At 33.8% G+C, this 13,620-nt stretch overlaps 1 protein-coding gene across 4 annotated transcripts in view; it reads left to right on the forward strand.

Annotated features, from left to right (window-relative positions):
- LOC109112403 (rab-like protein 6) overlaps positions 1-4,227 on the forward strand; it is a 30,038-nt gene extending 25,811 nt beyond the window's left edge. For all 4 annotated transcript variants that reach the window (XM_042752132.1, XM_042752146.1, XM_042752142.1 and 1 more), the window contains exons 15-16: positions 109-167; positions 803-4,227. In XM_042752132.1, the coding sequence (XP_042608066.1) occupies positions 109-167; positions 803-1,003 (260 nt within the window). In that variant the 3' untranslated portion in view covers positions 1,004-4,227. The remainder of the gene's footprint in view (positions 1-108; positions 168-802) is intronic.
- Positions 4,228-13,620: the final 9,393 nt, after the last annotated feature.

The following is a 13,620-nucleotide window of genomic DNA, read 5'->3' on the forward strand; positions in this document are numbered from 1 at the left end:
GTTATGCTTTCACAGAGCACTGCAACTTCATTGCTTTCAATGTCGAGGAATATTAAGAAAAAAAGCTTTCTGAATGTGACGCATTTCCAAGTGTGTTTTATCTTGCAGATAATGAAAGCAGACACTCCACAAAGGACAAGAAAAAGAAGAAAAAGAAAAGCAAAGAGGTAAGATACGAAAAACTTGACCATATTAGTGATTGATTGTGACTGATATATCATCCAAGGCAATTAAACTTGCACATTTTTTGAGGTTTGCAGCATCGGCCGTGTGTGTCACTTCCCAAATCTAGCAGCAAGCTTGTCAAATGTTGGTGTCCAGTTTGTTATTTAATATTTTTGGCACATTTAGTCAAATCTTGTTTACATGTGTAGTGCTTTATATACAACTTCTTTCAAAGCAATTTAAAGATAATAATCAGAAAAAGAAAACAGTGTCAGTGTTGCAGTATTCTTCCTTTAGGAAACAACACATTTAGTTGATTAAAATAAAGCAGCTTTACAGGAAACAAGAAAGTGTCATTATTCATCGAATGAGAACACTGAATTGAATTGAACTAATGTCAAATACAGCTAAATCTATACGATTGAGGAAAGTATTCATTTTGCATCTTGTTATCATATAACAGCATTATATTGGACACCAGTTAACCTTCTTAATATCGGTATCAGCGATCAGAAAGCCTGTACTGGTTGATAATTTGCTCTTAAAATGTTTTTCATGCCATCAGATTTTATTGCTTGTGCACAAACTGTCTTTATATGAAGTGAACTAATAGGGACAGATCTTGTTTTTGTTCTAGGAGGAGGAGAAAAGCAGCAAGAAACGACACAAACACAAGAAAAAGGAAAAAGATGACGTGGGAACAGGAGACGAGAAAGAAAAGAAGAAGAAGAAATCATCAAGGACCAAGAAAGCAGGAACTGTGGACGATCTTGAGGCCTTCCTGGCGGGTGGAGACGGACCGGGAAACATTGAGGGCGGAGACTATGAAGAACTCTAACCAATCAGGGTTTGACATCCACACCGTGTGACATCGCCAGGTCATTTTCCAGTCTATTCCACTTGTTGTTCAGTGCCTGACCTTTCAGATTTTCAGTGTTTTTGTTCTTCCAGCATTGCAGCTGTATAAATTGGTATGTGGCACCGTTGTCCACATCATGCCGTTTTCTAAAGTGTATCAGTATTTTCAGACCTGTAACTTTTAGATGCGTTTTTCTGAGACAGATTCTGTTATTAACTGATACAAACTCACTATGCCGTTCAACAGGGAGGTCATTTTAGATTTATGGGTTTTGTTTGGTGTGTGTCTTTGTCAGTGTGTCTATATATGTGCCCCTGAAATTTTTGGGCAACTCTGTGTGCTTGCATTTTTATTTAGCAAAAATATAGAGGGATTAATCAGACTTGCATTCAGATCTAGCAAACATATTTGCCCGCAATACAAAAGCAGAACTAATTTCTGTGTCATACATTCAAAGAACTGTTCACATTTGATTGAATATTACCGCTCGCGTTTGTAAACCATTCTTGCATAAATTGTCCCGTGCAATTATATTCAACAATTAACGGTTTTCATGAACCGTTTGCACAAAACTTAATTCTGCATGTGCTTCATGAATGAGACCTGATATTTTTTGACGTTCAATTGTCTTCCAGATGCTACATCATATTTCAAACCTTTAAAAATAATCAGTCGTAACTAGATTTAATACCATAAGCCTCTTTCGCCATCAGTTTCTTTCCATTAATGCCTTCAATTGTTTTACACTTAAACATTTTTAATGAAAAAAAAATTTCGTTAATTTTTTTTTTTTTTTTTTTTTTGAAAGCCTTTTTAGAGCAATCCTATAACGTTAATTAATAACTGAGGCTCTGATAGATTGCAAACATTAACAGAATTACTGTGAGTTGGAGAGGCGATCGCAATCACGTTTGCAATTACATATATGATTAATTAGGACAAAGTCAGTCAGATTGTCTTTTTGACAACTGTTTATGCAGTTAGTAGTATTATTTATGATCTTAACATGTGTTTCATAATCGTAGTCATAGTTTCAGTTTCTGCTCAGAATTCTTTGGTTGCCATGTCCTGTCTGTTAAATACATCCGTTTCCATTGCTGTGTCTTTATTTTTGTTATGGCTTGTGTACTTGTTAGTAGTTGTGTGTAAATCTAGTATTTTAGATATACTCCAGATCATTTCAGTGATGGACAACCAGGAACATCATCTCTGGTCCTGTGATGGCGAGGCACCTCGAATATCCTTTATGTATGGCCCACTCATTAAGAAGCGGCTCGTGCATAAAAAAGTATGAATTTCGTAATTGTGAGTGACAGCCCTGTGTAAATTACTAAATGCAACTAAACAGAGCTGAGCTAAAAGTGATCAAAATAATTAGTTCTGCTTGACTTGGTGACCCAAAGAAAAGAAAATTATGTTTTAGTGAAAGATCTAAAAGATAAAAAACTCTGTTTATGTAAATTTGTAAAATGTTGAGCATATAAAGTGGAAGTAAAATCATAGTTTAAATGCACACTTTTATACTTTGTAATATCACCATAAATTGGATAATAAATTGGCTGCAAATGCAAATCCATTAATATTTTGACGAATGCAAGTTATATAGACAAATGATTGTTTACTCGTCATTCCTAATAGGCATCATTCATGAATCCAGATCAGAATAGTTTTAATCAATGGTTACATCAAATTGAAAGTGAAATAACCATTTACTGTACACAAACGATTCATTCTCATCGTGTTTCGTGAATGAATCCCAGTGTTTACTTCACAATGCCCCCTTTATGCTTTTATTTCATTAAATATTGATAAATGATTACCTAATAATTCCAGACATTCTTTCTCAAGTTGTTCCATCAAATCGAATGAGAAATGACAATTTCTGTACAGTTTGATTCATTTTGCTTGTGTTTCATGAATGAAACCCAGAGTTTACTTGCAATGCCCCTTTATGCTTTTTCATTTGCGTTTATCATGTTTTGATAAATGATTAAGCCTACTAAATAATTTCAGGAGTTTGTATTTCAATTGCTGCATCAAAATGAATGTGAAATGATCATTTACGTAAGAACAGATTTACCTGTGATTCATTTTGCTTGTGTTTCATGAATGAATCCCATTGTTTACTTGCAATGCCCCCCATTTTTGCTCTTGTTATCATCATATGTTGATAAATAACCAAATCATTTCAGGCGGGAATATATTATTCTAATGAGCTAGAATGTTGTGGAATCCGATTGGCTCCAGCTTAAATGGAAGAATGACATCATCCATAGAATTGTGCACCTCAGACAAAATGACAATGTACTTTCTGCCTACGATGAGAAGGACTTGTTTTCCGTTTGACAGTACTATGAACATTCCCCTTGGCATCAACCTTTGAACTTCCGTTTGTTTCGGTACGGGATTTCTGTCCACCTGTTTGTAGACTTCCCCTCAGGATACGCCATCACCCTGTAGAAACTGGATATTGATTTCTGCCGGTAAAGATGTTTTCCCAGAATCCCACAAGGAATTCAAGGGCATCCTTGCAGCGAATAGCCGGTAACTAAAGGTACGTTTAAAGACGTGCAGATTCCTGTGTGTCTGTTGCGGCAATCATCTGCGTCTCTTATGTGGCTGCAAATTGGCTCCACACGCGCCACTGAGAGCATGTGATGCATCACGCTGTCACCATGGAAGCACACGCCTGGGAAAACTGTCTCTACATGCTCACTGTGATAAATAGTCACGCTGTCCTGGATTTACGAGAACACTGTTAATACTCTCACCCCAAACCAGCCTGAGGGCAGAAGTGCGCACCTTGAACACATATCAACTTCCTTTTTACTCTGCCTCAAGTGTGATTGACCCTGAAGGGCCCTTGATTTATTTATCTATTCATTTGGGATGCATATTTTTTCCCACCACATGAGAAAAGGAGATGGGAAATTAATGCATTGGTGCTGCACTAGCTCTTGCTGGCTTTTGTACTGTGTAGCGTTTCACAACTACTGCTTTCATGGACCGAAAATGTTTGAGAACACTAGTTTTAAACCGTATATTGGTTTTATTTTATTCATGCAGCATATATGCATTCCAAAGCCTTTGTTTAGAACGGTTGTGTTTGCCTATTTATTGTTTTTGCTACCCCGTTTCACTGCCCAAAGTATTCATATTTCATTTGTGTTTCAGTTGTGTAATAAATGCAAGATAAATTTTGACCCGTTTTGTATGGAGTTGAGCTGCTTAAGTTCAAGATATATTTGTCGTAATGATGAAAAAAGAATTTATATATATATATACTGTGTGTGTGTGTGTGTGTGTGTGTGTGTGTGTGTGTGTGTGTGTATGTATATATATATATACAGTACAGACCAAAAGTTTGGAAACATTACTATTTTTAATGTTTTTGAAAGAAGTTTCCTTCTGCTCATCAAGCCCTGCATTTATTTGATCAAAAATACAGAAAAAATGTAATATTGTGATATATTATTACAATTTAAAATAATTGTTTTTAAATTTATTATACTTTAAATTATCATTTATTTCTGTGATGCAAAGCTGAATTTTTAGGATCATTATCACATGATCCTTTAGAAATCATTCTAATATGATGATTCATTATCAAAGTTGGAAACAGTTCTGCTGCTTATATATTGCTTAATATTTTTTCTGAACATGTGATACTTTTTAGAATACTTTGATGAATAAAAAAAAAGAAGAAGCTGTTTTTAAAATATAAATATTTTGTAATAATATACTGTACACTACTGGTGGGTTAAGTCATTTTTTTTTCTTTTTTTTTTTAAATAAAATCAATACTTTTATTCAGCAAGGATGTGTTAAATTGATAAAAAGTGATAGTAAAGAAAATATATTATTAGAATATATATTATTATATATTTTTTTTATTTTGAATAAATGCAGTTCTTTTTAACCTTTTATTCATCAAATATATTAGACAGCAGAACTGTTTCCAACACTCATAATAAATCAGAATATCAGAATGATTTCTAAATGATCATGTGATAGACTGGATGTTACATGTGACACTGAAGACTGGAGTAATGATGCTGAAAATTCAGCTTTGCATCACATGAATAAATTATTTTTTTAAAGTATATTCAAATAGAAAACTATTTTTTTAAGTTGTAATAATATATCACAATATTACTGTTTTTTCTGTATTTTTGATCAAATAAATGCAGGCTAGATGAGCAGAAGAAACTTCTTTCAAAAACATTAAAAATAGTAATGTTTCCAAACTTTTGGTCTGTACTGTATATGTGTGTGTGTGTGTGTGTATATATATATGTGTGTGTGTGTGTGTGTGTGTGTGTGTGTGTGTGTGTGTGTGTGTGTGTGTGTGTGTGTGTGTGTATATATATATATATAGGGCTGTCGAATTAACCAGGATTAATTGCATCCAAAATAAAAGTATAAAATATATATATATATATATATATATATATATTTTTATATATATATATATATTTATACATATATTTTAAATCATACATGAATATGAATATACATACGCATGCAAATATTTCTTAACTACACTACTGGTCAAAAGTTTGGGATCAGAACGATTTTTAACTTTTTGTACAGGAGTTTCTTATGCTCATCAAGATATTATTATGATGTAAAATAACATTTTTCTATTTTAATATACATTAAAATCTAATTTATCCCTGTGATGCAAAGCTGAATTTTCAGCATCATAACTCCAGTCTTCAGTGTCTCGTGATCGTTCAGAAATCATTCTAATATGCTGATTTATTGTCAGTGCTGGAAATTGTTGTGCTGCTTAGTATTTTTTGGAAACTGTGATACTTTTTTTTTCAGGATTCTTTGATGAATAAAAAGTTAAAAAGAAGAGCATTTATTTAAAATATAAATATTTTCTAACAATATACAGCACCGTTCAAAAGTTTGGGGTCAGTAAATTTTTGTTCTTTCTTTTAAAAAAATTAAATTAAATTAAAACTTTTATTCAGCAAGAATGTGTAAAAATGATTTTGGTCCAATAATTAACACCTCTTTTTTTCATATTTTAGCAGTAGGAAAATTACTAGTCATCCATTTTTTATATAAGCTATGCATTCTGTTAGTTTTGCGAATTGGTATGTTTTGTCAGGTCACAAAGAAATATAAAGCTGAGTATCATCAGCATAACAGTGAAAGCTGTTTCCTGATGAAATCTCCCAAAGCTAGCATGTAAAGTACTGAGCCTTGTGGTACTCCATACTGCTCTTGTGGTTGATATGATACCTCATCATTCACTGCTACAAATTGATGACGGTCAAATAAGTATGATTTGAACCATGACAATTCAATTCCACTGATGCCAAGATAATTTTCTAGTCTATTCAAAAGAATGTTGTGGTCAATAGTGTCGAACACAGCGCCAAGCTGCAGTAGCACTAATAGAGAGATACAAACAAGACAAGCAAGGAAGATTATTTACAAAGCAGTCTTTTGTTGTAGAATTGATGATTCCACCATATTTGTAGCAAGGAGTTGAATTCGCATCTTTAACTATGGAGTATTTACAAGACTAGATCTGAGATGATATCGCTCTGCTGCAGAATTTCAATGCCATCGACATCAATTCCATATGATAGTATTAAAATCAACAGTATGATTACGACAGTGAGTAGGCCCTGACACGTGTTGTCTAACCCTAATAGAGTTCAGAATGTCTATAAATGCTGATCCCAGTGCATCTTTTTCATTATCAACATGGATATTAAAATCACCAACCATTAAGATTTTATCTGCAACCAGCACTAACTCAGATAGAAAATCAGCAAATTCTTTGATAAAGTCTGTATGGTGGCCTGTATACAGTAGTCAGTACAAACGTCACAGGAGATTTATCATTAAAGGGATACTCCATCCCAAAATGAACATTTTTTCATTAATCATTTACCCCCATTTCGTTCCAAATGCATAAAAGCTTTGTTCATCTTCTGAACACAATTTAAGTTATTTGGATGAAAACAGGGAGGCTTGAGACTGTCCCATAGACTGCCAAATAAATAACAGTGTCAAGGTCCAGGAAAGAATGAAAAGCATCGTCAGAATACTCCATCTGCCATCAGTGATTCAACCGTAACGTTTTGAAGCAACGAGAATAATTTTTGTACACTTTTTTTAAACAGTTCCTCTCCTCTGTGTCTCTCCAAATCAGCGTAGTGCCATTTTGGCAATTCTGAGCAGTACGTAGATGGCGTATGCTCTTCTATATCAGCCGCACCACAAGCATACGGTTTTTACATGTATTTATGCTTTGGTTTGAAAGCAAACAATGCATCTGCACAGCGCTGACACAGAAGAGCCGCGGCTGACACAGAAGAGCGTACGCCATCTGCGTACTGCTCAGAATTGCCAAAATGGCACTATGCTGATTTGGAGAGACACAGAGGGGAGAGGAACTGTTGAATAAAGTCATTATTTTTGTTTTTTTTTTACTTTTGTGTAAAAAAAAGTATTCTCGTCGCTTCATAACGTTACGGTTGAACCACTGATGGCAGATGGACTATTCTGACAATGCTTTTCATACTTTCCATTATACAGCTTAGAAGAGCCAGGACCATTTTAAATATAACTGCGATTGTGTTCGTCTGAAAGAGGAATGTGAGAAACGCATGTCTCTAGTTCTGAAATCTTCCCTGTCAGCCTAACTATTTCCCTGCATTTATCACATGTGAATCCCTCGCAGATGACAGAGAAAGTTACACCAAACATGTGGCAAGTAGTGCAAGTGACAATAACAGGAGAGGAAGCCAATAACTCACTGTGATTGTTGAATGATCAATCAGTTTAATGAGCGTTTTAATGGGCTGTCACACATGTGCAAGTATTGAAAATGTCTCACACTTTTCCAGAGAACCACTAATGAGGATTTATTTCTCAGACTGAAGGTCTGGAATCCATGGCAGCTTTCATGAGGCCGTTTGACCGACATGTCAAACAACCAATCACAGTTCGTTTGGTTCAGCGTCATGTTTCGAGGCGTGGAAATGTCGCCACAATAACAGACCGCTGTGTAAAACTCTCAGACATACTTTAAAGATTCTATGCCACGAACTTTAAATATTTCACATACTTTTGAAAGTCCAGCGTTTAGCAGATTCTGATAAGCACTCGTTGTCACAGTTGTAAACACTAAAGCTTTCTTCTTTCATGAGGTGGTTTGGTGCCACAGAATCTTTGTTTCCAGGTGAAACGTTAAAGAACGCGACACACGTCTCGCAGAAATTCTGTAGAATTCAACCAATCCGATGACGACTTTGACACTCCTGAAGTGTTTCCACTTTTGTGTCCCATATGCATCAGACGTTTAGCCAACGGTCCGTGGCCGTGCTACGGAATGCTAATGTGCTGCTCTAGCAGTTTAGATTAAAAAGTGAACTATGTCAAATTAGTTTGATAGATAATATCAGAAATATGGTGATAATTAAGTTATATTTTAGCAGTTTAAACAACAGAAAGTGATAGTAAAAAAACTAAAAACAAAGCTGCAATTGCAAACCAATCAGTACACACACACATTATGTAAACATAAACTTTTTTTATTGGATGCGATTAATTGATATTTTAACTTTAAATATTACCTTTACAATTTAGGTGTATTATTAACACCACAACTTGGGTTTCAGTGAATTTCTTACACTTTCTTGCTGTTTTTTTCCCCCAGTTCTTTTTCTCTGTATCTCAAACCTCTAGCTATTTTCCTGGATTATTTTAGCAACAACCCCAGTGCTATTCTTTTTGCTGCCTTTGCTGAAAGTGCTGTTTTTGTTCTGGAAATGTAAGTCTGGATTAGTTTTACAGTCCAGTTCACAAGGAGGACTTGAATGTTTTTGGTTGATGCTTTTTTGCCACTGGAGGGAGCAGTTTTGATTAAACCATACAGAACCAGAAGGCTCAAGTAACCATGTAAAGTTTGCTTGAGCCGGAGGATGTGTGTTTGGAGCAGCAGTTGTGTTCAGTGATGATTTATTTGATTTGGTGTTGTTTTTATTTATCTTATTGCATTTTTAATTAGTTTTTATTTATTTATTTACTGTCTTGATTATCAGCAATGAACAGTTCTCATTGAGATTTCCGGTGCAGTTTGTTTTCTACTTAATTGAATCATTCGCAGAATTGTCTTTCAGTGTACAGTCCCGATGAAGGCAATCACTGGTGCCAACTTCTGTCATTTCAGTAAGTAGTGACTCTTATTTATACCACAAAAGTCCTTGTCTTCCCCTTCTCTGTCTTACGGACCACATTATCTTCTTGGCTTCAGTCCAGGAAAGTGTTAAATGTATATCTGGGTTATTTTAACTTGATGTCTATGGACCGCATCTGTAGTGTTCCGTCATTTACCATAGACTGTCATTTATAAATTTGGCAGCTGCTTAATGCATAAAAATCAAAACCAAAGTGCTTACATTGCATTCCACCTATACATTTTATGCGTACATGCATTCCCTGGAAATTGATCCCATGACCTTGGTGTTGCTAGCGCTAAGGTGAATGACAATGCATTTACATGAATCCACAAGCCCTATGTAGGGTGTTCTAAATCACTTACTAGGTTACATCAGGATGCCTAAGTAGGAAGCAGACAGCAAGGCTGTTCGCTAGGTGTTGGAACAGAGCCTTTCAGTCAGTTTAATGAGTGTTTTAATGGGCTGTCACACATGTGCAAGTGCTGAAAATGTCTCACACTTTTCCAGAGAACCCCTAATGAGGATCTATATTACAGAAATGTCATGGTCTCTCGGTTTCTCTATTGTAGCTCTTGAGTTTTCTGTGCAACAATTTTTTAATTATCTCGGGCCGTAGAGAAGAGTCTCTGGAGTGATGCCGATCACATAACTGCTGAACAGCATGCCGTGTTTGTGTGTGTGTGTGTACACTCCAGAGTTAATGATGCATCGTGTCTGCAGGCTACACAGGCTGAAAAAAGAAACATTTCACAAATGCCTACTGATTAAAGCAATAAGCCAACAGAGGCTGTTACAGTGATTTTACCACGTTTAAGGGGTGTTACAATGGCAGCAACGACAATATGATTTCTGTTTATTGGTATAGTCCTTGTGTTGATGTCTTTCACAAAGGGTTTAACTTCAGGTAATGTGGTTTATTTCACAGTAAAACATGATATACATTGAGACAAAAAAAAAAAAAAATAGGACAGTTGTCCTTATTTTAACCTGAATTATTAGCAATTTTAACAGTTTTATATTTTATTATATCATATTTATATATTTACATATTTTCTATATATTTTTTTCTATGTATCTATATGTATATTTATTTATATTTTTCATTTTAACATTTTTGTATAATGTTATATATATATAAAAAATCTCTTTATTTATTTATTTATTAAAGGGTTTTTTTTTACACTTTGTGTGTGTGTTTCCCTCTTTAGTTTTATCTATAATTTTATATATATATATATATATATATATATATATATATATATATATATATATATATATATATATATATATATATATATATATATATAAAATTTTTAATCAATATCAAAAGAGAGAGAGAAAGATTTGATTTTGACCAAATGTTGATTTGGTGTCAGTGTAACTGGCTGTATTTTTTGACATTGCAGGATGCCCACCAAACCCAAGCCAAAACTGGTGTATTTGGTGTTTTTCTTTTCTTCCTAGTATGGCATTAGATTCAGTGTGACAGCAGTTGACACAGATTTGTCTAACGAATGTGTCATGATTTCACATGTGTTCATGAGAAACAGCAGATGGTTTGAACCACAAATCTGTTTCTTCAATATGTGAACTTGATGGATTCAGAGGACAAGAGCCAGTGTGATCAATATGAGACGTCACTGATCTTCCCCGGCTCTTGATGCTCATGTGAGTATGTGACTGTCAGGAATCATTCAACAATGACAACTTCATTTTCTAGGGTGCTTTGTTAAAATGTCAAAATTCTAAAACAATTTAATCTCACAATGAGAGACAGAGACCATGTTTATATATGTAAGCATATTTCTGTTTTAATCTGAATGTGATTACATTTATTTCAATGCATTAAACTGATTGCAATAATCCAATAAATCCAAAACTCCTAATGAACTTGCATAAAGGAAAAATCTGAATGGATTACTTTCAGAATAAAAGCTTAATTTGTATGTTGTGCATGCAAACGTGGTCATGAAAATGTCTAACATCAGCTTTTCTTGCACATTTGGAGAAGCAGTGGTGAGATGCTCTGAAGGCCGACTGCTTTTGCACTCCTTCAGCCTCTGGAGACTTTTAAATTGAAGGCTTCTAGAGAGCTGTAGCAGTAATTCTTCAGCTCACTGAGCATGATGATGATGACACATGCAGCGCTCTGAGTCTTAAACAGAGTCCAAGTCATTCACTTGATCAAGTAAGACTTCAAGAGTGAGTGTGTGTGTGTGTTTTCTGGAGATACTGAACACTATACAGCAGCATGTATGGACATTATTCTCAACATATTCACAATGCCATTTGCAACTCAATTTACTTCCATAATGTGATGTAATTTGGGATGATGACAAGATATTCAACAAGAAAATGTTTTTTATTTGATAGTGTAAAGTCTATGTTACATATCAGAATGTAGCAGTGTCATTGTTTATAATGTATTTATTAATATTTATTAATTTTAGTTTGTTTGTTTTTTTATCAGTTTTCATTTTTAAAACTCTTCTATGTAGTTAATTTTCTAAATAAACTTATTTTAACTAGTTTTCATTCATACTTTGGGTTAGCATTTTTATTTTTTGTTTTGTGATAGTTTTGGCGATTTTAATGTTTTCTGGTAGTTTTAATTTTTCAAATTTATATTTAGCTTTGATTAGTTTTTATTTTAATTTGTTAAATGTTGGTACTTCAAAATAAACTTATTTCAGTTTCTAATCTTCAAGATTTTAATTGTTGCAGTATTTCTAACATTTTAAATGAGCTTTTATTGTTATATTTTTAATTTAAAGTTTTCATTTTAATTTTAGTTTTAGTAATTTGTTATTTTTATTAGTTTTTAAAATATTCCTATTTATATTTATTTATTTATTTATTCAGATTCAGTTTTAGTAATTTTAGTACTATAGTAACTTAAGTCAGTGCCTAATTTTCAGTTTCAGTTTAGGTTTTTCATCTAAAAATTTTAATTACTTTATTTCAGCTTTATTTCAGTTAATAAATTTGATTTTTAGTAGTTACTATGATCCTAATGATAATACCCTATTTTCTGTTTACACTTCTAAATCTGTTTGTTTTCGGGGGTTTATTTTTTTTATTTTATTTTTATTTATTTATTTATTTTAACGCTGACTGGCTTTATAATTACTACATTAATTATTGACAGGACTCTAGAAAGGCTGCATTATCTTCAACTGTTGCTGTATTTTGTATTCGACCATTGGTGAACATTAATCATTAGCCAGTAAAGGAGTGTTAATAAGACCAGAAATGTGTAATTGCAGACATTAGCCAGTCATAAGGGAGGTAATTTACATACAGAAGTACAGTAGCAAAAACAACCTGTTGTTTTAAGAGTCAGATGGAGGGTTAAAACGCTCCTCCAAAACAAAATTGACAGAATTTATTTTTTTTTTTTTTTTTTTTTGAGTGCACAAAACCTTGACTTATATTTTAAGTAGATGTAGCAAGGTGTACAACGTGGCCCCTTTAAATATGTGTATGTGTGCGGCTCCAGACGGGGCGGGTGTGGTGTGGTGTGAGCCGTGGACTGAAGGCAGATGGCTGTGTCACTTCTTTCTCTTTGCTCTGTCATGACTGGCTGGAGTAGACAGAGAAGCCAGAGCTGCCATATGCAACACACACACACACGTCTGATGATTCACTGCCACTCCCTGACAACCACACACCAGCAGCCCGACAGCCACTTGCATCACACAGACTGATCTGCAGCACTGCGCAAGTCTCCTTCCCACAGCAGCTGAGAGAATGTGCCAGTGTTTCAGCTTCATTTTACTAAATTTCTCCAGACATATTTTACAGTGTTGAAGCTTGGTATAGTACATGACGTGCATTGCAGTGAAATGTTAGATAGTGGTATACATTGGCACAAAGGCAGTGAAATGGGTAAAGGTACCCCATTACATCATGATTCTATTTGTTAACATTAGTTATTGCATTAACAGTTTTTATAGCATTTATTAATCTACCTTAATAATAATTTATAAATATCCTGCTGTTCATTGTTAATGTTTATTCATAGTAAATGGTTAAATTGCACTTAACTTTAATATTAAATATAAAAATTAATTAATTAATTGGTTTGCTTATTTATTTATCAATTAATGTAAAACCTGTATATGTAGAGATTAACATTAACCTCGATCAGGGATTTTTGTCTGCGATTTCCAAACATTTGACCAAAATTATTTACTTGAAGCATGTGAAATGTTAAGTTTTATTTGTTAAATAAATTTAATAAATTCATTTTGATAATTTCTTCTTTACATGTTAACAGTTCTTCATTAATTAACAGTTCTTTGACTCACAAACTACCAGCAGTTCACAAACCCAGAGGTAGATTAATAAATGCTGTAAAAAAATAAACAAAATAAAAAAATTGAA

Source organism: Cyprinus carpio, chromosome A5 (assembly GCF_018340385.1).
Source record: "Cyprinus carpio isolate SPL01 chromosome A5, ASM1834038v1, whole genome shotgun sequence".
Classification (NCBI taxonomy): Eukaryota; Metazoa; Chordata; class Actinopteri; order Cypriniformes; family Cyprinidae; genus Cyprinus; species Cyprinus carpio.